At 39.6% G+C, this 25180-nt stretch overlaps 3 protein-coding genes across 3 annotated transcripts in view; 2 read left to right on the top strand and 1 right to left on the bottom strand.

Moving 5' to 3' along the window:
* LOC121929051 (protocadherin gamma-A5-like) overlaps positions 1-25180 on the bottom strand; it is a 177596-nt gene that overhangs the window by 134794 nt on the left and 17622 nt on the right. The window lies entirely within an intron of this gene.
* On the top strand, positions 1443-4123 carry LOC121928515 (protocadherin gamma-A4-like). The gene has a single exon (XM_042463354.1). It carries the CDS (start codon positions 1590-1592, stop codon positions 4116-4118), a length of 2529 nt encoding a protein of 842 aa, XP_042319288.1. The 5' UTR covers positions 1443-1589; the 3' UTR covers positions 4119-4123.
* LOC121928516 (protocadherin gamma-A6-like) lies at positions 21286-23822 on the top strand. The gene has a single exon (XM_042463355.1). The coding sequence runs from the start codon at positions 21375-21377 to the stop codon at positions 23820-23822; it is 2448 nt and encodes an 815-aa protein (XP_042319289.1). The 5' UTR covers positions 21286-21374.

Raw genomic sequence — 25180 nt, 5'->3', positions numbered from 1 at the left:
TATCTATAATTGTTTTTGAAAGACAATTTACATTGCAAAGTTGCTCACAACCACTTCATTAGTAAGAATTCTGTAAAAGGGTTATGCATAACCAAGCATTATAGTTTATATGCATTATAATAAGCTACCAAGAAAAAAAAGTATGATTGTGATCCATAAGCAACAGACTTATGGAAAATTCAGGATAAAAAGCTAAATTGCTTACCTAAGCCAACATTTCACTTTATTGGCTTCTGAGGAACCTGGATACAAGGCTCTCTTGTAGAATGCTGGACTCTTGACTTGGGCTCATTGGTTGGGAGTAGGTCCGATGATCTTGGCAAAAACCTCCTTGGCACCCTTTGATGCATATGAGCAAAGAAGAGCAAGGTATTGTTTGTTTTTTAAATCACTGACTTGGTTTGAAGGCACAATGAGGTTGTCAACAGAGGGAAGAGATATTCTCTCTCTCTCTCTCTCTCTCTCTCATAGTATGTCTGCATGGCAAGCTGTGGGGAAGGAGGGTAGGGGGCTGCAGAAAAACCATTTAAATGAATAAATTGGTTGTCTAAACCCATAGTAGTAGTTTCGCCCACAGGCTTTAAATCCATACCCTTCTCTCTAAATGGGTGCAGGTTTTGACCACAATATTTTCTAAACTTTCTGGACTGAGAAAAGCAAATATTCCAGGCAGCAAGAGTGCAGCCTGGAATTATAGGAAAAAACATTTTTACATTCAAGGAAATTGGAGTATTTGGCACAATAATTTTGTCTTGATGAGATTTTGTATTAACCTATAGTGGTTTTTAGGAAGCAAGATAAAGAAAATTTCTATCCAAAGAAGACTACATTATATTAATTTTACTTTACATTGATTCCTCTGAACAAATCTTGCCAAGAAAACCCCATGATAAGTTGCCCTTAGAGTTGCCAAAAGTTGGAAATAACTTCAAGGCACACAACAACTTTACATTGACCAACTATGTCATTCTAATCAATTTTATATTCCCAGATAAATGCATGGGATCCATTTAGACTACAATCCTACACTTATCTGCTCAATTGCATCCCCCGCTGATTTTACTACATTTTGTATCTTCAGCTAAGTCTGTATAGGATTGCAGCCCCAATCCCTACTTTATGCTTTCTGAAAATCGATATTTAATAAAATAATAGGTTGCAGGTTAAAATTCTGCTTCACATAGAAGTGATGCTAAGGCTAACTGACTATTCTTTGTTTATGTATTGTTCACTTTGACAAGTCTAGAGTAAACAAAGGTGATCAAAAGGCCAGCAACTCTCACAGGAAGGAAACGATATAAAACTGTTGGTAGTTGCTGCAGTTTCTGGCTGAGACTCTGGGCGCCGCTGTTTACCAGTGAGAAAGCAAATTCCAATAAAGGTTCCAAGATGAGTTGCCGAGTGTTGCACATTGCTAGCAAAGCAACTATACTGAAGCTATATCTCCTGTATTTGCATTCCCAGTGAAACAACATAAGTGAATCAAAGGACTGTTTTAAAACCAAAGAGTGAGGGGATTTCTTGAAAGAAGACAAAGAAGCAGATGGTTCAAAGGAAATTCAAACAAAGGTGACCCTAGAAAGCTTGAAATGGCAGATGCTCTTAGATACCAGCAATGCAGTGGTTCATTCTGGCTTACCTTGATTGCTCTTTGTCAGCTAAATTATGGGCAAGTCCACTATTCCATTCCTGAGGAAGTCCAGAAAGGCTCTTTTGTGGGGAATATTGCTGAGGACCTGGGACTCAGTTCCCAAGAACTGTCAGCCAGCCGAGTTCGCATCATTTCTGAAGGTATGCTCCAATATTTTATCTTGAATTTTAAGAATGGGCATTTGTATGTCTCTGAAAAAATAGACAGAGATGAACTATGTGGGTGGGAAGAGAAATGCATGTTAAGTCTGGAAATCCTTGTTGAGAATACAGTGAGGATATTCACTGTTGAAATTGAAATCACAGATATAAATGATAATGCTCCAACTTTTGCACAGGAGCGTTTAGAACTAAGGATAAGTGAAACAGCCAATGTAGGGACCCATTTCCCCTTGCAAGAAGCTCAGGATGCTGACAGTGGAAACAATTCACTTCAGAACTATCATCTGAGCAGCAACAAATATTTCTCCCTGAAACTGCAGAGGAGATCTGACGGAGACAAATATCCAGAACTGGTACTAGTTAAACCCTTGGACCGGGAAGAAGAAGCTGTTCACTTTCTAATCCTAACTGCCACTGATGGTGGACAGCTTGTGAGGTCGGGCACTCTGCAGATCTGCATAGTGGTTCTTGATGTAAATGACAATGCACCAGTTTTCAGCCAATCTGCCTATCAAGTGAGCATTTTGGAAAGTGTTCCCATAGGTTATCTGCTGGTGACTGTAAATGCTACAGATGCAGATGAAGGGACAAATGCTGAGGTGACTTACTCATTCTTAAAAATAAAAGAGAAAGCATCACAACTCTTTGAAATAAATTCTAGAAGCGGAGAAATAACAACAACAGGAAAGCTGGACTATGAAGAAATCGCATTACATGAAATCGATGTTCAAGCAAAGGACAACGGAGGTCTCTCTGACAGGGCTAAAGTACTGATAAAAGTTATTGATATTAATGACAATATCCCCAAGATAACAGTCACAACCATTTTTAATTCAATCAGTGAAGGGAGCTCTCTAGGAACAGTGGTCGCTCTACTAAACATACAAGACAGAGATATGGGTGAGAATGGAGAGGTCATATGCTCAGTACCAACAGCTCTTCCCTTCCATTTGCAGAAATCTTTTGATGACTATTATCATCTGATTACGGACAGACTCCTTGATAGGGAAGACGTACAGAACTATAGCATAACTATCACTGCTACAGACAAAGGGAGCCCTCCATTATCAGCCTCTGCAATGCTTTTTTTGGAAATTTCAGATGTAAATGACAATGCTCCTGTCTTCAGTAAGATGCACTATGTTTCCTATATAATTGAAAATAATTCCAGAGGTGAGCCGGTGTGCTTTATGAAAGCAAGTGACCCTGATTTTATGGAAAATGCCACGGTTACCTTTTCAATCACTGAAGGAGGTACCAACACCTCAGTTCTGTTCTCTTACCTGTCTATTAACTCAGAGACTGGAGTAGTATATGCTTTGAGCTCTTTTGATTATGAAGAAATCCGGGAGATTCAGTTCTGGGTCAAGGCCCAGGATGGGGGCTCCCCACCACTCAGCTCTAATGTCTCTGTGACTCTTTTTATCTTGGATCAGAATGACAATGCACCAGAAATCCTCTACCCTTCCCCTCCGACTGATGGCTCCACTGGGTTAGAGTTGGCCCCTCGCTCCTCTGAACCAGGATACCTGGTCACTAAGGTGGTGGCAGTTGATGCAGATTCTGGCCAGAATGCCTGGCTCTCCTACCAACTGACCAAGGCCACAGAACCAGGGCTCTTCACTCTGGGTCTCCATACAGGAGAGATCAGGACAGCCCGGTTCCTTTTAGAGAAAGATGCCCTGAAGCAAAGCCTGGTGGTTTTGGTGAAGGATAATGGTCAGCCCACTCTCTCTGCCTCTGTCACTATCACCGTGGTGCTGTCTGACAACATTCCAGACATATTGACTGATCTCAGCAGCATCTCAGTCCTTGTAGACCCCCCATCTGACCTCACCTTCTATCTAGTGATCGCAGTGGCTTTTGTCTCTTGCTTGTTTTTGACCTTCCTCCTTGTGTTACTAGCCATTAAGTTGTATAGATGGAGAAATTCTCAGCTGTGTGACACTGGAAATGTGAATTTCAACGGTGTTCCAGTTTCACAATTTGTGGGGATTGATGGAGTCCGAGCATTTCTTCAGTCTTATTGCCATGAAGTTTCTTTGACTTCGGGCTCTCGTAGAAGCCAGATTTTTTTTCCAATTGGAAGCTGTACAAATACATTGACACCACAGCAAGCTCCGAGTAAACCAGATCCTTTGTTAATAACAGGAGATTCAAATCCACAGCAAGCTCCAAGTAAACCAGATCCTTTGTTAATAACAGGAAATTCAAATACCTGTAAGGAAGATACAGCTGTCAGTCAGGTGAGCATATACATTCCAATAGTTCTACTTTATTTTAGAGTTAACATCATCAGTGTTTAGATATGTTTATCTGACAGGATTGATTTAATGAAACTTGATTAAGTTTCTGTAATTACAATGTCTAATCTGGCTCATAGGTTTTTAATAATGACAATCTAAAAAAATATATTCTGGAGCCATTTGTAGTTGTGTTTATAACAGTTGACTCCATTATGGTATTGATTCAAATGGACACTATATTTTGATTTTTTGTCACATTTTAATGATAACTCTGAGGATAATACTTGCTGTTGATTAAACAACAAACCAAATCACCTACTGCTTTCATAGTTATCCTATTCCTAAATACATTATTCATGATTAACTGTAATGACAAACCACTTTCTTAATAAATTTGGTTCAGTTATGGAAAGACCAATGCTGAAACATGGAAACTTTTAGGAGGATTACAGTTGTGTTTTGATTCATTAGCTGTTTGCTGCAAAATTAGTATGTAGCCATGGTTATTGTGCATTATGAATGAAACACTAGGAATGGTGTGGAGACTTGCGGTATCTTCCAACTCTATGATTCTATGACCATTAAACCTAGTCAAGTAGCAAATGGCAGCCAGTGTAACCTGCAGAGGCATTTTGGGCTGCATGTAAGTTGCTCCAGTCAAAAACCTTGCATTCTGCACCACTTACTTTGCACCAGCTTTAGGGGCAGCTTGACATATGTGTGTATTGCATTATTCAGATAATATTACCTGATATTATCTTCAGTGTTTTTGATGCAGGAGATCCAGTCAAATAAGATGTTGGTTTAGATCAGGGGTGGGCAACTGTGCCACAAATAGAGACCACTGCTTACCTCCCCTATCCCTGGCAGGCCATACTGAAATCACAAGTGATATGATGTTTTGCAATGCCCTGGCACATCTTTTTTTAATGAGCTGGGAGGCTGAACATGGCTTGAAAATGTATTAAAAATGGGAGCTTGCAAGGAGATCCTTAGGAGGCATGAAGGGCTAGAAAGAAGGGTTTCAGGAGCCATACTTTCCACACCCCGGACTAAATCCACATCACAGTTCTTAATGCAAGTGACAATGAACCTATTTTTCACTAACCTGTATGTGCAATGAACATAGTATGCTCACATGCCAGGGTAGTAAAAGTAAAAGTAGTACACAGGAGTTATAGTAAAAGTCACACATGTGGGTAAAGGAACCAACTACAAAATAGTATATTTCTGACAAGACTTCTCAAAACATGTATTTATTCTCAGATCCAAGTGAAACAATCTTGTGGAAAAAAGAATATGCATTATATGGAATTGAGATATCTGCACTGATGTCAGATGACTAGTTAATACAGTATATCAAATGCTGTGGTGTCTGTAATTGATCATGATGAAAACATATCAGGTTGCTGATCAACTCAGTCTAAGAGGATTATTGAGCTGAAACTGCAATTATCTTGTTAGATATGGGTCTAGGCTCCGAACAGAAAATCTGTACGTTCCATTCCTACTTTCAAAAAAAGAGGACAATTATTATATTATGACCACTGCTACAACACACTGTTAGAACATCATCTCTTTCTTCAACCACCCTTATTCTGGTTGTGATTTTAGACAGCAATTAGAATCTTCTACAATTGGTCTACTTTGCAGGGTTGTTGAAAACAACCAAAAAGGAGCTTTCATAGTTTCTCTGAATACATGTGATCCACATAAGGAAGAGAGTCACTGGATATGTTGCCCTGCCACAAAAACCAGATGAACAAACTCTTTCCACCATACATATGATATTAACTTTTGCCTAAATATGGTGAAACAGATGGGAACACACCTTCTTGTGCCTGAGAATAGATCTCTTAGAGTGCGTTGAATGTGTGCCATTACCACCTTCCTATCACATCATTTCTTTTCTTCACACTTACAGTGTCTTAAACTCACATTCTCTAAATTGGGGAGGGGGTTGATATTGTTCAAATTCTTTCCAACTTATAACAACCTGGAGGTGAAATAATCACAGGGTTTTCTTGGCAGGTTTCTTCAGAGGGGGTTTGCTATTGCCGTCCTCGCAGGGTTAGAGTCTGTGACTTGTCCAAGATCATCCAGTGGGTTTTTGTGGCTGAGTGGGGATTCAAACTGTGCTTTGCAAGACAGCAAAACTGTGCTGAAACAAGTGTTGGGCTGACATATTCATGGGAGAGGGACAAAAAAAAATCCCTCAAGGGCTGAATTAACTGGCGGAGGAGCTAAAAGCTTTAAAGTGAACAACAGGAAGATTTTTTTCACCTTTCCTTTTTTTCACAGGAGGAAAAAAAAGCATTGAAAATGCTATAGGTAGCAGCTTGGTTGTCCTCTCCAGCCTGATGATATTCCCCATATTATTTTGGACCAAAGGGCCCATGGAAGCAATGCTAACTCTTGCAGGCATTCTTGTAGGGAAAAGAAAAATAGCTGTCTTTACTGGCCAAAGAGGTATTGAATCTGTCAGTCCATCACATAAATAAAGGTATATTATGGAGTCTTTGGACAGAACGTATTTTTAGGACATAGATAATTTAATCATGTTTATTTTAAAAGTAATATTTTGACAAAAATCACCTATAGTTTTCAGTTAAGCCTCTGGGTGTCGCTGCTCACCAGTTTGGCAGAGGGATGCACCATGCCCAGCTTATCCAGCCTGCAGTACTCTGAGAGGCATGAGATATGTGAAAGATCATACTTGCAGAAACATTTCAGGGATTTAAATGGAAGAAACTTTAGGTTTTTAAAAAACGGATATTACTTTCAGATCCCAAAGTTTCTAAGTCAGAGCCAGCTGGTATTTCTTTTCTTGCAAAGAAAATGGGAGAAATTCAGAGGCTGTGGAATCATGAAAAAGGAATTTTGCAATGGCTTATAATGGTGATTGTTTGGAAAGCAGTTTCTGGGAAGATTCATTATTCCATTCCAGAGGAGATGCAAAAAGGCTCATTTGTGGGGAACATTGCAATGGATCTAGGGATGGATGGACATCATCTTTCAGACTATGGACTACAGATTGTTACCAGAAAAGGTATGATTCAGTATTTTACTCTGAATTACAACAATGGCTATTTGCAAACCTCTGAGAGAATAGACAGGGAAGAAATCTGTAGTGGGACAGAGGAGTGCATATTAAGTTTTGAGATTATTATTGAGAGCAAAATAGAGATTTATAGGGTTGAAGTGGAAATCACTGATATAAATGATAATGCTCCCCAGTTCACATCAGGGAAACAGCAACTTAAAATCAGTGAGGCATCCACTCCTGGATCCCGGTTTCCTCTACCAGAAGCTCAAGATCCAGATCTGGGCAAGAATTCTATACAGAGTTACCAACTCACAGGGAGCAGTCATTTTTCTTTGGATGTGCAAATAAGAGAAAATGGTATTAGGTATGCTGAACTGGTATTACAAAACAGCCTTGATCGTGAAAAACAATCAGTTTTTGACCTGGTCCTCACAGCTACTGATGGAGGTGATCCAGTCAGATCTGGCACTGCCATAATCCAAGTAATTGCCCTAGATGCAAATGACAATGCACCTGTTTTCAGCCAACCAATGTATGAAGTAAGTGTCAAGGAGAACATTCCAAAATGGTCCACAGTGGCCACAGTAAGAGCTACTGATTTGGATGAAGGACTCAATGGAGAGGTAAGGTACTCTTACAAAAAGATTACAAAAAAGGGATCAAAAATGTTTTTGCTAAACTCCACAACTGGTGTAATAACCCTGATGGGGAACCTTGACTACGAACAGTCAACTTCTTATGAAATTGAGGTGAAAGCGGAAGATGGAGGGGGGCTGAGTGACTGGTCAAAAGTTGTGATCATTGTTATGGACATTAATGACAATGCACCACAGCTAGCAGTAAATTTTTTGATCAATGCTATCCCAGAAAATTCACCAACAGGAACAGTAGTTGCCCTACTCAATGTACAAGATGAAGATTCAGGACGAAATGGGGAAGTCACATGTTCAATTCCAAGCAAGCTCCCTTTCCAGCTTAAAAAATCTATGGATAATTTTTACAGTTTGATGACACATGGTAACCTTGACAGGGAGCAAGTGTCTGATTATAATATCACGATCACAGCTACTGATCATGGGATTCCACCCCTCTCAACATCAAGCCTTATGTTGCTTCATATTCTAGACACAAATGACAACCCACCTCAGTTTGCAGAATCATCCTACACAGCATTTTTCATGGAGAACAATCCAAGGGGAGTTTCAATCTGTTCTTTGAAAGCAAATGATCCAGACTGGGAAGAGAATGCCAGAATAACTTATTCCATCATTGAAGGTCAGACAACTGGTTCCCTTCTCTCCTCCTACCTCTCTATTAACTCTGAGACTGGAGTTCTCTATGCCTTGAATTCTTTTAATTATGAGGAGATACAGGAGATTCAGTTCTGGGTGAAGGCCCAGGATGGGGGATCCCCACCACTCAGCTCCAATATCTCAGTGACCCTCTTCATCCTGGATCAGAATGACAATGCTCCAGAAATCCTCTACCCTTCTCCTCCCACCGATGGCTCTACTGGGATAGAGCTGGCCCCTCGCTCCTCTGAGCCAGGATACCTGGTCACTAAGGTGGTGGCAGTGGATGCAGATTCTGGCCAGAATGCCTGGCTCTCCTACCAGCTGACCAAGGCCACAGAGCCAGGGCTCTTCACTCTGGGACTCCACACTGGAGAGATCAGGACAGCCCGGTTCCTTTTAGAGAAAGATGCCCTCAAGCAAAGCCTAGTGGTCTTAGTGAAGGACAATGGGCAGCCCCCTCTCTCTGCCTCTGTCACAGTCACTGTGGTGCTGGCTGACAGCATCCCTGAAATGCTCTCAGATTTCAGCAGCATCACAGCTCCTGTAGACCCTGCAACTGACCTCACCTTCTACCTGGTGATTGCAGTAGCTTTTGTCTCCTGCTTGTTCTTGGCCTTCCTCCTTGGGTTATTGGCCATCAAGTTGTATAGGTGGAGAAATTCTCAGCTGTGTGACACTGGAAGTTTGAATTTCAGTGGTGTTCCAGTTTCACAATTTGTGGGGATTGATGGAGTCCGAGCATTTCTTCAGTCTTATTGCCATGAGGTTTCTTTGACTTCGGGTTCTCGTAGAAGCCAGATTCTTTTTCCAATTGGAAGCTGTACAAGTACATTGACACCACAGCAAGCTCCGAGTAAAACAGATCCTTTGTTAATAACAGATGAGTCAAATAACTTTAAGGAGGATGCAGCTGTCAGTCAGGTGAGCACACGCATTCTGATCGTTCTATATCATTTTAGAGTTAATAAAATAATTTTTAGCTATGTTTATTTGAGAGGTTTGATTGATTGAAACTTGATTAACTTTAAGCAGGATGCAGCTGCCAGTCAGGTTAGTGTGCACATTTCAATATATCTTTTTTATAATATAGAAACACTGTGTAGATGCGATTACTTTAATCACAATTATTATAACACAGGGCATATGAATTTTAATGTTACTCCAGTTTTCAAGTAGCTAAACCAAATATTTGTCAATATTTTACATATACATTTTCCAGCAAGCTTATATATCAACCACCTCATTTCATATCAAGCAGTTTGGTGATAGGCAGTAGATACTAATCAATTGAGTTCAAACAGTCTTCCTGCCATGTGGTATCTCTCATTAGTGACTGTGGGGGGGGGGAGCCAAATTGGGTTGTATGTTCTGACGTATGCAGATTTATATATATAAAAAAGGATGGTATTCTTACATCTTAAGTTTTTGCAATGAAAAATAAGTTAGGATTTCTACGATTGTCATATACTACTGTAAGATGAAGCTCAGTTAATACAGCTTGGGTAAAATATAGCTAAGTTCTCCCAATTATGTTTTCCCTTTAAAAAGGGCCCCTAAGAAGCTCTCATTACTTTAACTGGATTCCAATATTTATTTTTAGAAGTAATGATAAAAGTTTTTAAATAATATTTATGTAAATAAAATAGAAGTAGCTGAATATTTCTATTTTAAACTCTGTGTGGGAAAATCAGGGAAGAAAAAGGCTTACTCCTGGCAAAGTTGCACAATCAGCCTGAAGAATTTCAGATGACATCACATTTTCCCAGGACTTAACCCATGAAGATCCAAGAATGCCCCGGCAACAAACCACTCCTGGGACTTCCCCATGAATGGTTAATTGCTGGTTCATTCCTGGATTTTCATGGGTTAACTCCTGAATAAGCAGAGTGTGTCTGAAAATCTTCAGCATAATTGTGCAATGATTGTGCAACTTTGCCGGGAGTATGCCAGCTCCCTCCCCCCTCTGAAAATCACCTGTGACTTCATTCCCACTTACAAATAAATCGGTGTGCAATCCAAATCGATGGATCAATTTAACATCGGAGTGTGGTTCACACTATATTTGCCCTTATCGCATTTTCTTGCTCCAAAATAAAATAACCCACTTATGGTTCACATTGATGAATGAATTAATTCAAAATGCACCTGCTCCAGTTGGCCAAAGAGCAAGTTTAAATCAATTCCAATCTGCATCTGGTTCACATGTGCACAGAATTGATTTATTCAAAAAGATGCAGAAAAAATCAGCGTCAAAAAGACGTAGGTTAAATAGGTCTAAATTGTGCATGGCCCTCCTCACCAATTCGCTTCAGCAAATCAATTTAAGTGGGAAGCAGGGCCATTTGAAACAGTTCAAACCGATCTGTGATCTGGTTTAAAAGGTAGTGGGAATCAGGCCTGTGTTAACAGCATGTCAAAGCAATATGTTCCAGACTATGGGTGGAACTAAAAGAGCATTATTATTAAAATGGTACTGTTGTTGAAAATGGTGGCCCCAGACTGAGTTATCTTTCATCTCTCTATAACATATAGTAAATTTGTCTTTGTTTTTCAAATCCAGTTGCAGTCCAGATCACTATGTAGTTCTGTCACCAGTGTGGTAGGGATTAAAATCCATTGTCTTCATATAAGCTTTTGGTAAAAGATATCAGGATGAAGGGCTAGGAAAGAACCTTGTTGCAGATACCAGAAAGTTGTCACCATTTGGAATAGACAGCACTGGACTAGACAGAGCTGTCAGTTGACTCAGTTTAAAAAGCATATTTTCAAAAATATAAAGCCTAATTTAATGCATATGTGTTGCAATGGTTGATTCACAGCTGAATGTATAAAATTAGTACAAAATACTGTGTGTTCACTGAAGTGCTTTGACAGTTCTGCCTGTCTTATTTGATAACTTATTTACAAACTAGAATCTTTATTTTACTTTGCACCATGTAGTGTTTAATCCAGGTAAGTTATTTGAATCTGGAAGCTCAGTCATTCCCTAGAAATGTCTCTTGTAATGCTAACAGCAGGATGAAATCATCTAACACTGGTGGATGGGCTGCATCATCCCTATCTTGTGTGTGGTAGGTTTCTGCAAGACTAAAAGCATCTCAAATATGAACATCAGCAACTCCATAGATATATGCATCTGTTCTGGGAAAAGGTGTCAATTTATGCGCTTTTAAAAATAAAAATCCAAATGTTCTTACTTAAACAAAGGAGCTGCATTCAAAGTGCTGTTGGTTGTCTCTGTGAAATAAACATTGTTTCTCTTTTTCTCTGGTGTTTGTTTTATACTGCAATGAGGAGATCGATCACAATTTGACTGAAGCAACCCAACAACAATGATTTTTGTGTTGTAATGTGTCACAGTCATTTATACATAATGTTTAATTCTGCAAGAAAGCCGCCAAATTCTGTTGAAGTATATTTGATACAATTATCAATTACTCATAAAATGGACAATCCAAAGGAAGAAAAATTGAAGCTGCATCTTGGTTCATACTGCTTTAGCCAGGCAAATCATTATGCGAAGGTATATGGCAATGAAGAGGTTATTTGCCGAGGAGGTGCATTGCTAAGCTTTTGGGTACAATTTGATCAGTGATGGCTTTTTGCAGGTGGAGGCAGTGTTCAAATTTCTGCATCTTTGCCAGGTTTAAACCACCATGATGTCCAGTGGCTTTCATATAATTTGTCCATGTTAAATTATATAAAGAGGTGTGGAACCATTAAAACCTGAGCTTTTAGTCATATCTAATTGTATTAGAGACTGAAGTGAAGAAATAATCATAATTAATCTTAGATTAACAGCTTTCAGGCAGCTATTGGCATGTGAATTTGTTTGAACAAAGGGAGAAAACCCATTGGAACTAAGTGCAGCCGCAACCAATAAATCAGTGTCCTTAGACAAGCCTGTGTATGAACAGAGGTAACACCAGCTTCAGGTCTCTGAGAAGCATTCAAAGTACAGCTAAATAATGAAAAAACTGTAATGATTTTAAATTAGCATTAGTCCAAATTTGTATCCCTCAAACCACTTGAGCTACGGGTTTAGTTCTAAAGAGGTCAACTGCTGCAGGAATGAAATTGGTCCCTTTTGCTTAAAAGAATCACTTAGGCCTGAAATGCACAGGCCAAAAGAAGTGGCACTTTAGGGGCATGATTTTCATTTGACATACACACACAAAGTGGCTGGAAACTGCTCCAAGGCTGCCAAAGACATCCCAAAGCTACTGGAAAAAGAAGCAGAAAAAATCTGGCTCCTGGCATACCGTTTGCTTTGCCCCACTATGACTATACTGTAATACTTTTCATAGCCTTTTCTATCACATAATCTAGTTGAGATGTTCATATTCCAGTAGACTGAAATAGTATTTCCAGATATTTGAATACTGTAACATGTTCTACAATATGCTCATCTGGGTACCATTCTGGGGGTGGGGTGGGTTGTAACACTTGGAGAGAGTCATTGCTTTAGTTTTATCACAGTTCCCATGAAGGTATTCTTTTTTAACAGCATTCAGAAAAAGCTCTGAGTAATCTGGTCCATCCTACTTTCATCTGTGATACAATTACTGCATCATCTGCGTACAATGATATTGTTAATTAATTGCTAACTTTGGATCATGGAAGGCTGGAGATGACAAAAAGTTGGCTATATCATTGATATACAAAGTGAATAAAACAGGAGCCAGAATGCATCCTTGTTTGCTCCTTGGTTGGAGATGATACATCTATAAGATAACCAGTGACAGTCCATCACATTTTAGTCATTTGCTGTTATATAATCTTTGAATAAAGAAAAGAAGTCTATTATCTATAGATGTTGAGGTCAGTTTCACCCCAAAATCTTGTACAAGAGATTAAATAAAATGCTGCTATAAAGGCTGGGTATAGAGTGCCTTTGGGTGGTTTTTTTTGGGGGGGGGCAGGGTTGGCATATTTATCAAAAAGACTGTTCAAAACCAAACATTGATCTATAGTTGATCCTGTTTGAATCCTGTTTGTTTTCCTGGCAAAATATGCTCCCTATCCATCCAGTCTATTAACTTATTATACAATAGTTTCCTGATTATACAGAGTAGACTAATAGGCCAATCATAATCATTGTCTTGTTTGGTTTTGGGGACTTTTTATGTATAGGAACAATTACTGCAGTATCCCACATCTCAGGGATTTTCTCAGTTAATGAATGCAAGGAATGAAGCAGCAAGCAGAGTCTCACTAGCTATTGTTAGGTTTTGGCAATTCTGGTGTTATAAAGTCTGTCCATGGTGCTTTATTGCTCCTTAATTGTGAATAATCTTTTTATCTCAATTATAGATATAAGAAGCCAAAAGGGATGAATGAGTGGAGGCACCGGCAGAAACATTTTATTGAAAATATTGGGCGCCTTCTATTTATTTCTTAAATTTAATCTTAGTTAAAGCTAAAACGGGTGACTAGGTATCTTAGCCAACCTGTGAGAATATTTGACCAGTCTTTACATACAGAATTAAATAAATACCCACTAATTCTTCAGTCTTGGAAATAACTGGTTGCTTAATCCATTAAGTTATTACTGGTTTGATTTTTGTACGTATGCACTGTAACTCATTAAGCATCTTAGTTAATCCTATAGTTTTTCCTATGCTTTAATAAATTAATCAGTCTTCAGATGTTAGAATTCATCATTCAGATGTTAGAATTCAGCATAGAATTCAATAAATGATAGCTCTTCCTCTGACATATACAGTAAGACAGAAAAACCTGGCAAGAAGAAGAACTGGAGGAAATATTTCACACAGCTTTGTGATGGAAACCAGAAAAACAATAGTTCAGTGCTCAGAATTCAAATTGCTGGTATTGGGAATTAATTGAAGAAGAGTGGAAAAGAATGCTTAAAAAAAGGATCAAGACTGATTTGTTTGATTAACCCTCAGTTATGACATTTCCAGAATATCATTTTTTTAGGCCAGAGATGGAGATATTCTCAGTCCCGTCTATTTTCTTCTGTGTGTGCATTGTGATTCTCTTGAGATCTTCTTTGTTTCTTTAACAGCCAATAAAAACCAAAATATTGCAAAATATTCAGTATTAGGTATTATTAATTGAAATGAGTTGCAATGGCCCACCTTTGTAACTCTTTATTTTTATTGTTGCTTACACTGTGCTAGATACTTGGATAATAAAGTGAAGTCTTTCTCAGTACCTCCTCATTTCCTCTTTTCTTGGCTTTTCCCTGTCTCTTTCTTCCTGTTCTGCTTTCCACACACCTTCAGATTCAGTGATGGGTTTGTGGTGATGGAGCTATTAATTTGAAGCCAAAATATTCATTTAACTAAACATATGTCTTCCCTGTGTCTGCTCAGAAGTAATACCACAGAACCTCTTTGTTATCCTCTAGTATCAATGTCAATGCTTGCATACTCCTGGGCACAAGGATAATTAAGTGGGAAGCTTTCCTCTTTCTCCCACACTATTAATTTTCCTCTTGGTTTCTTTCTCTCTTCTCTTCCTCTTTCATTCTGATTTTTACCCACATGCTTCTTTTATTATTATTATTATTAACCTTTATTTATAAAGCGCTGTAAATTTACACAGCGCTGTACATACAATCTTTTTAATTCGACGGTTCCCTGCCCTCAGGCTTACAATCTAAAAAGACACGACACAGAAGGAGAAGGGAGTGGTGGTGGGGAAGGGGCCTGTCTAGTAAGACTCTGAGGGATTTGGTAAGGTTGGAGATTGGAGTTAAAAGTTGGCTAAATCACAGCTTCCCCCCGCTACACTGTTCTTTAAAAAGCCCAACTACTCAGCTGTACATCCCACTGATTTAAATAAGCATAGCATGTACTCTAAGACTGGTTTACATTTCCATCCCCTACCATGAGCAATCTCCATTGTGACAGGCACAAACAGGGTCCCTGTCATACTGGAAATTGTTTACTTGAGCTGCTTCCCAAGTGACAGGGGAATGGACTGCAGATTATTGCAGTAGCAGCTTCCTGGTAAATGGAGATTGGGGGACTTTCATGGTTTCTACATGTCCCTTAATCTAGAGAATACATCGGGATTGTGAATACCGAACAGTTACAAAAGTCTAAATTCTAGATTACACATCTGTAACTTCCTAGCTCAGGCCAGTAATACCAGTCAATCCACCCTGGCACTATCTGTTGGGATTGTGTGTTCCTGTGAGGCAAGAGGCTATGCTGCTGGTAGCACTGCTGCTGGTGTGGTGTCCCACATCAGACTGAGGAGACAGACTAAATGTCTGGAGGCTCTTTCAGAGACAATGGCAGTGGCCCCATAGCTACCACTTGTTACTACTGTGCAGATGGAGACACAATAAATCTCTTTTCAGTGTATTGTATCATGAAAATTATGATGAGATAAACCACAATGAAACAAGAGAGTGTGCCAGAAGATGAGTCTCCCAGATCTGAAAGAACTCTGTGAGGTAGTAAAGAACAGCAGAGGACAAGTATGAATACCACTGTGGCGAATGATGCAACTGCCCTCAGGCCAAATGGATGTTCAGTTGTTGACATGCTCAGAAGCGAACAGAAAGTCTGAAGCTGCATAACACATATTATAGGAACATGAAATATGAAAAACATGAATACAGGAAGCTATAATATAAAACAAGAAATGGGATGTATGAACATTGCAATTCTTGGAGTGATTGAGCTAAAGTGGACAGGAATGGAACATTTTCAGTCAGATAATTACACAGTGTTTTACTCAGGAAATGAAAATCAGAGAAGAAATGGGGTGGCATTAATAGTGAGGAGATATGTAGCAAAAGCACCCAGGATAAAATGCAAATTCTGACTGAATAATATCAATAAGACTTCAGAGAAAACACATCAATATAACCATAATCTAAGTTTATGCTCCAAATGGAGAGGCAGAAAAGGAAGAAACGGAAAGATTCTATTCTGAGTTCAAGAGGAAATTGATTACATACCAAACAAGACAAACATTATTGGAGAAATTGGCTTAAGATCAAGAAATGAAGCAGGAAAGGAACATTGGATTTTTGAGGCTAACAGTTTGTCAGTCACAAACACTTTCTCCTAGCAACCAAAGAGAAGAGTTTTTACATGGATATCACCAACATTTCACACCAAGATGTAACCTCAATATCATCCCAGTAGAATTGAAAGTCAAAGTAAATAATAGATTTGCAGAATTATGAAGGGACGAGATAAGAACATCAAGTATAAAGATTCATCACTGAATACCAACATTAAGATCATCCATGTGATAGCATTTCTGATTTCTAGTATATGGTTGCAGAACCTGGATTGTGAAGAAAGCTAAAAGGAAGAAAACTAACTCATTTGAAATATGGTGCTGAAGGAGAGCTCTGTGGATACCATGGACCACAAAAAAGACAAAGAAATGGATACTAGAGTGCATCAACCATGAAGACTTTCTAGAAACCAAATTGAGCTTATCATATTTAGGCCACATCATGAGATGGCATCACTCATTAGAAAACATGCTTGTTGAAGCTGAAGGAAGTAGGAAAAGAAGGAGACTGCATTACATGTGGCTAAATGCAGTCAAGGAGGCCATGACCCTGAGTTTGCAAGATCTTAACAGAGTTGTTAATAACTAGGTATCTTGGAGATCTCACATTCGTAGGGTTACCATAAGTGAAAGCTGACTTTATGGCAATGAACAGGAATAGAGGGACCATCTAGAACAGCACAGGGCATGGTGCTGAGTAACATAGGAGAAAGGGGAAACTTGTGAAAATTGGCTCTTTCTAGGTAAAATTTTCCAGTGGACATCAGTTCTATTTTGGAACATAGACTCTCCTTTACAGAAGAACTATTCTTGCCAAGAGTATTGTTAAGAACACAAATAAAATCAAAAAATACAAGAAGGTAAGTCAATTACGACTGTAAAGGATTAGATTTGATAAAACATTTGATAAAATACAAGATAGCATATTTTGTATCTTCAAATTCCAGTAACATAAGAAAAAAAACTACTTCTATAGAAAATATGGATGTAATAAGTGTCAAACTGAGAGCCAGTGTAGTGGTGTGGTTTGACAGTAAGTGTGGTGGTGTGGTTCGGACTCTGAGTACCAGGGTTCGATTCCCTGCTCAGTCAAGGAAACCTTGGGTGAGTCTCACACTTTCAGCCCTAGAAGAAAAAGAAACACTATATCCTGAAGAAATTGTATACACGTATATCATATAGAAATTGTGTCTTTAAAGAAGTTCTTGTAAGAAAGGGAAAAAGTTCCCTCTAACACCTCATTCACTGGTGAAAGTTGTGCTGCACTTGCTAGATGTAGAAAATTACTTTCTACATCACACAAAATCACAGAGAATGGTATGTATGCATTGGTGAGGGACCACTCACCCTTCCCAGGTTAATGCAATATGACCACATATACTTACTAGGGATGCTACTGGAAGATCAAGCATTTTGGGTGTGCAGGCATCTTCTGTATGAAAGGCTGTCCAGTTCATGGCAATTTTATAATTAAAAACCAAAAAGAAAAAGGTAGAACAGGAGCCTTGAAATTGTTCATCACATATTTGCGTCTAAAAATGAGGGTTGAGCAGGCGCACAGGGCCTTAATTATGGTGAGATATATTGTATTATTAAAGAGAGCCAGCTTGATGTAGTGGTTTGTGTGTTGGACTTAGATACTGGGAGAGCAGGGTTCAGATCTCCTTCAGACATGGAAACCTACTGGATGACCTTGGGCACTCTCAGCTTTAGAGGAAAGCAAGGGCAACCCTCTATGAACAGATTCTGTCAAGAAAACCCTGTGATAGATTCTCTTTAGGGTCCCTATAAGTCAGAAATCACTTGAAGGTACACAACAACAAATAAGGTACAGTGCACCCGTGTCATACGCAGGTGCACTTCACACAGCTTTCAGCATACTCTAAAAGCCGCATGGGGAGGAAGGAGCATCATGTCCCATAGGGATTAATGGGGAATGTGCCCATGGCGTGCGCATGCACTGCTGCACTGCCGCCCCGCCGCATGCACGAGCCCCATTCAGTTAAATGGGGCTTGAGCATATGCGGAATTTGCTTTACAAGGGGGAGTCCAGAACGGATCCCCCGTGTAAAGCAAGGGTGCACTGTATTACCATGTAAATTATATCAATTATTTTAAAATTTGCATGATGCCCATTTCATTTTTTTTGTTTGTTTGTAATCAGAGGTTTTAGTTTGCCCCAGCTTTATCGTGAGGACTAAAACTATCCTAAAATATTCCGATGAATTAATAGTTGCTATCCACTTAGTGGATAAAAATGACAATAGACTTAAATATTTTGAGGAGAGAAAATGGGATGCCAGACCTTTACATCTCTGCACACCTTAATCATCCCCTAATTATTTAGGTACAGTTGGCCCTTCTTATACCTGGATTTTTTATACACGGATTTAAGCATACACGGTTTGAAAATGTTCCAAAAAAGTATAAATTTACCTTGATTTTCCATTTTTTATAAGGGACACCATTTTGCTATGTCATTGTATTTAATGGGACTTGAGCATACACAGATTTTGTTATACACGGGGGATCTTGGAACCAAACCCCAGCGTATAACAAGGGTCCACTGTACTTATTTCTGTAAACTACATGGCTTGGAACTAAAAAAATTAAATAAATCTGACAATTTTAAATCATACAATGAAAAACAAGTTCAAAAATGCAGATATAATAAAGCAATAAAACCTATCGAAATATATAAAAATGCAAGGGGTAAGGTCATACAGACCACATTATAATAGTCATATGACTGTTTGGTATGGAGGAAATATTGGGCTCAAGATCTACTCAGATTTGGAATACTTAATCGAAGGGGAAATTTTATTAAGAAAAACACACAGAACATGATCTTGTAGTAAATGAAATAAACAAAGAACATGTTTCTTATTCATAGTTTAAACTCATACATGCCATACCTGGTAGGACAGGGAAGTAAGGCCGGTTACAAACTGACACTTGGGACGTCCGCAGGACGTCCCATTTTAAAAAAGGGGTGTCTCTTCTAGACGCCCCTGGGTCTAATACGGACTCTGTCCGTACAATATGGCGCCGGCCGTTCCACATGGCCAGCGCCATCTTTATGTATTGGATGCTGTGTGTCCGAACGTGTCGCGGCGCCTGTGACGTTGCGAATGCGCCCCTGGCGCCTCGCGACGTCACAGAGGCGCCGCAGAAAGAAGCTCCATTTTGGAGCTTCTTTTTTGCTCCGTAAGGGAGTCACGCGGTGTGGCTGCGACGGCTCCCTTATGGAGCAAGCAGCGGCGGCGGCAGACCACCTCAAAGCGGCGGTCTATAACCTGCCCCACTTTCCCCCTTATATTATGTGGAACAAAGGCAGAAAAGCTGTGGGTCTCCAGAAGTTAATGGACTCCAAATCCCATCAGATCCAATGAGCATAATGAATGGGAGTTGTAGGGAAATGTGAAGAGCGAGGGTTCCCCATCCCTGCTGTTAAAGATTCATTCTAGGAAACAAGTGTTGACTGATCAAAGGAACTGTGAAACTGACACAACTGACACAATTCCAAGCCCAATTTCAGGATGCTAGGAAGGAGTGAAGCAAAAGTCAACATGTACTGTTTCTTCAAGAACTGGAAGAGGAAACCAAAATTGTCTTGGTGTAAAAGAAAGTTAAATGTGCAAATATGGTACACAGCATTTGAATGTTGACTACTAAAAACAGATCACTTGGTGGTAGATCATTGTTTCAAATAAAAAAGAAACAAAAATCTAGAAGTCTCCCAATCTGCATATTTGGAATATCAGATTACACCCCTGGAGTGGAAGAGAAGAATGCCTAGTCTGAGTCTTGGGTTGTCTCTCTCGATATTCTCAGTGTAGCTAACAATGAATGGTACTAATGTCATTTATCTATTTCCTTATGTGTTTCATTTTAAAAAAGAAATAAAATGTGAACTAGCCTAAATAGACAATACCTTAAAATATTTCACAGCAGGGTGGCTATACCTTTTAAACACTTTGAGGCACCGAGGGAGGATGAAACTTTGGTCTACCAGTCCTTTCAACCACCTTCCTTTTCTCTCCTGACCCACTGGTACTAGAGTGGGTATGTTCAAGTAGACAATCTAGGATTGTTTAGGAGTGGAAAGGCAAACACAAGATTTCTCTGAAGATGCCAGCCACAAATGCCGAATAAACTCTTCTAAAACATGATCACCTAACCCGAAAAACCCACAAAAAACTATGGATGCTGGCTGTGAAAGCCTTCAGCTTCACAAATCCAGGATTGTTCTGTACCGGAACCTGTATTTCTGTGCGTAGTTGCATGTCAATAAGTCCTACCAAAATATTTGAGTGTGCTTCTAAATAATGGATAGACTTGAATTATCAGAACATTTAAAGATCCAGGTGAGCAACTTGCTGCCCTGAAAAGGGATAAGGAATTATTCCGGTTGTCGTTGTTAAACCCTGTTCCCACTTTACATTGATTTATGTGTTCATAAGCAAGAAGTAAAACAACTACAGATAATTATCACACCAGATTCCTGTGTGTATGTGTAAAAAGAGGGAGAGAGAGATTGAAGAAAAACTATTGAATCAAACATTTAGAGCACAAGATCCCAGATGAAGCAAATGGGATGCACTCCCCATATTGCTCTGATTGATCATTTTATACAGGCTGTGAATCCTCGAGCTCATCAACTGCTTGAAACTAGAATATTTCATTTCTGAGTACCAAGTCTTTTTAAAACAATTAAAATAATGTGAAAATGGCAAATATTAAAGTACTGTTAAGAGCATCTGCACTTTTTAATTGAACCTCTGGGTGTCGCTGTTGACCACCAACCCATCCTGCATTTATCTAACACATCCACTTAAACTACTGCAGTTATCAAAACTGTGGGGATATAGGAGGGGGTCTTAACAGAGGAAACTATAAATATATATTTTCAAATTGAAACCCCCAAGCTTTTGAGCCAGAACCAGTTGCAAGGGGATAGGAGAAATGCAAGATCTGTGGAGCTGCAAAGGGAGAATCTTCCTGCAATGCTTCTTAAATATGCTTGTTTGGGAAACAGTTTCTGCACAGATTCATTATTCAATTTCTGAAGAGATGCAGAAAGGCTCTTTTGTGGGGAACATTGCAAAGGATCTAGGAATTGATGGAAATCGTCTTTCAGATCGTGAACTCCGGATTCTTACCAGGACAGGTATGATTCAGTATTTTGCTTTGAACTACAACAATGGCCATTTACAAACCTCTGAGAGGATAGATAGAGAGGAAATTTGTGGAAGGGCGGAGAAGTGCATCTTGAATTTTCAAGTTATTGTTGAAAGTAAAAGGAAACTGTATGGAATTGAAGTGGAAGTTGCTGACATCAATGATAATGCTCCTCACTTTCCTCCAGGTGAGCAGGAAGTGAAAATTAATGAAATAGCCATTCAGGGGTCTCGGTTTCCTTTACCTGAAGCTCATGATCCAGATTTGGGCACAAATTCTATACAGAGCTACCAACTCACACTCAGTAGTCATTTTTCTCTAGATGTGCAAATAAGAGAAAATGGTGCCAGGCGTGCTGAGCTGGTGTTGGAAAAACATCTGGATCGAGAGGAGCAATCAGTTTATAATCTAATCCTCACAGCTTTTGACGGAGGTGATCCTACCAGGTCTGGCACAGCTCAAATAAAAGTCACAGTTTTAGATGCAAATGACAATGCTCCAGTTTTCAGCCAAACAGTCTATAAAACAAGCCTTAAGGAAAATATTCCAAAGGGGTCTACAGTCTGTGCAATCAGAGCAACAGATCTTGATGAAGGAAACAATGGAGAGGTGAAATACTCCTTCACAAAAACTGCCAAGAAGGTCTCACAGATGTTTCTTTTAAATTCAACAACTGGCATAATAACACTCATTGGAAATTTGGACTTTGAGACATCATCCTTTTATGAATTTGAGGTGCAAGCTGAAGACCATGCAGGGCTATTTGATACAGCAAAAGTTGAAATTATAGTCACAGATTTGAATGACAATGCTCCAGAACTAACAGTGACATTTCTGATCAATACTATCCATGAGAATACATCAATAGGAACAGTTATTGCTATTATAAATGTGGAAGATCAAGATTCAGGAATTAATGGTGAGGTCACATGTTCAGTTCCCAGAAATCTCCCCTTCCAGCTGAAAAAAACCATAGATAACTTCTACAACTTGGTAGCCATCAGTGCTCTTGACAGAGAATTGGTTGCAATCTACAATATCACTATAACAGTAACTGACCATGGAACACCTCCTCTTTCTACAACTGCTATAATACCACTTCACATTTTAGATATTAACGACAACCCACCTCAGTTTGTAGAATCAGCCTACATAACATTTTTAATGGAGAATAACCAGCGAGGAGCCTCCATCTTTTCTGTAAGAGCAAATGATCCAGACTGGGAAGAGAATGCCAGGCTTACATACTCCATTACTGAAGAAAATGTTTATGATTCCTCACTTTCCTCTTATCTGTCCATTAATTCTGAGACTGGGGTTGTCTATGCTTTGAGCTCCTTTGATTATGAAGAGATCCGGGAGATTCAGTTCTGGGTCAAGGCCCAGGATGGGGGCTCCCCACCACTCAGTTCTAATGTCTCAGTGACTCTTTTCATCCTGGACCAGAATGACAATGCTCCAGAAATCCTCTACCCCTCCCCTCCGACTGATGGCTCCACTGGGATAGAGCTGGCCCCTCGCTCTTCTGAACCAGGATACCTGGTCACTAAGGTGGTGGCAGTTGATGCGGATTCCGGCCAGAATGCCTGGCTCTCCTACCAACTGACCAAGGCTACAGAACCAGGGCTCTTCACTCTGGGACTCCACACTGGAGAGATCAGATCAGCCCGGTTCTTCCTAGAAAAAGATGCCCTCAAGCAAAGCCTAGTGGTCTTAGTGAAGGACAATGGGCAGCCCCCTCTCTCTGCCTCTGTCACAGTCACTGTGGTGCTGGCCGACAGTATTCCTGAAATGCTGTCAGATCTCAGCAGCATCTCAGCTCCTATAGACCACCCGTCAGACCTAACCTTCTACTTGGTAGTTGCAGTGGCTTTTGTCTCCTGCTTGTTCTTGACCTTCCTTCTTGTGCTATTGGCCATCAAGTTGTACAGATGGAGAAATTCTCAGCTGTGTGAAACTGGAAGTGTGAATTTCAGTGGTGTTCCAGTATCACAGTTTGTAGGGATTGATGGTGTCCGGGCATTTCTTCAGTCTTATTGCCATGAGGTTTCTTTGACTTCGGGTTCTCGCAGAAGCCAGATTCTTTTTCCAATTGGAAGCTGCACAAATACGCTGACACCACAACAGGCTCCCAGTAAACCAGATCCTTTGTTAACAACAGATGAGTCAAATAACTTTAAGGAGGATGCAGCTGTCAGTCAGGTGAGCATGTACATTTCTGTTTTATTTTAAAGTTAATAGGGTTCGTGCCTTTAATGTTTTTTATCTTCTAACTGTTTTTCATCTCACTCCACCTTACTGGGCACAAAAATTGCACAGATGGTTTGGCTCTAGCCCTGTGAATTTCAGTAGTGCCCAATTATCACAGTTTGCGCAATTGATAGAGTCTGGCTTTGTCTACACTTCTAAGAAAAGCCAGTTTAGTACTTCTAGGACAAATCAGCAGAACTTAGCAATCAACAACTGTGAAGTAAAGGATTTGTAATGAGAGCATTGCTCTGTGTCCTGTTGCCAGTGAAGATATGGAATGTCCTCCTTTGAGTGGCCTGATTGGCTCTTTCAGTATTTATATTTAGACATTCCATACTCCTCATACAAGTATCTATATTTCACAGTTATAGCACTTTAATGCCATTTTAACTGCTTTTCTCCATCCTTTGTAATCCTGGAATTTGTAGTTCTCTGAAGTACTTGGAATTCTCTGACAGAGAGCTCTAATGCTATAGTTTGGATTGCTATAGTTTGGATATACCCAGGCTGTTAAGATCTTTTCATTCCACTGTATTTTCTGTTTGTTTCTCCAGTTTATTCAAGTCTGTTGGAGCCTTTTCTTCTTTTATATCATTTTTATCATTGTTATTGAATTTATATTGCAGTCTTTAAAGTTTTGCTGTAAACTGTCTTGAGGGGGTTTGGACTAAATAGCAGTTTAACAGTATTTCACATACTTACACATATCTTTGAATTCTCAAATTCTAAAGATGCATAATGTGTGATCAGTTAAGTGCAACAACCCCCTGTATGAGATGGCAAGTTCTCATCAGGCTGGAAGGGAAAGTCCATCACCATCTACTCTGAGTGTTGACATGCATAAATGGCTACTCCATCCTTTCAGAAGCACTAGCTATATACTGAATTTTACATGCACATTTTCCAGTACCACATCCAGAGTCATATATACCCAGAACTGGCTCTGCAAATGGTGCCGCCAGGAATGATTTGGCTTCCTAGACCATGGTATGCAGTTTCATGGAGGTGGACATCTGGCGAGAAATGGGTTGCATCTCACAGCAGCTGGCAGGAGCATTTTTGCAAGAGTCTGAAAGAACTTATCAGAAGGGCTTTAAAAAGAGTTATGTGAGGGCGGGAGACAGTATTTTGATGGCAGGAGTTCATCAAGTGCTGGAGTTAATTGTGCAAATATTATACTGAGAACAAGGCAAATAGCATAAGAGTCAAACTGTGGGAGGAAAAACGCCTTCAAAAGGCAGATGGTGGAAGAGTCCATGGTCTTAGATGTTTTTATAATAATTTTGGAAGGCAGGAGTTCATAAGGGTTGGAGATAATAGTCAAAATGCTATAGAGGAAT

The sequence above is a fragment of the Sceloporus undulatus genome, chromosome 4 (genome assembly GCF_019175285.1).
Source record: "Sceloporus undulatus isolate JIND9_A2432 ecotype Alabama chromosome 4, SceUnd_v1.1, whole genome shotgun sequence".
Classification (NCBI taxonomy): domain Eukaryota; kingdom Metazoa; phylum Chordata; class Lepidosauria; order Squamata; family Phrynosomatidae; genus Sceloporus; species Sceloporus undulatus.
Note: the sequence above shows the minus strand (reverse complement) of the source record. Positions and strands in the feature narration are given on the sequence as shown.

Bases quoted from the DNA above. Each gene is read 5' to 3' on its own strand.
- LOC121928515 (XM_042463354.1), top strand. From the start codon at position 1,590: ATGGCAGATGCTCTTAGATACCAGCAATGCAGTGGTTCATTCTGGCTT.
- LOC121928516 (XM_042463355.1), top strand. From the start codon at position 21,375: ATGCAAGATCTGTGGAGCTGCAAAGGGAGAATCTTCCTGCAATGCTTC.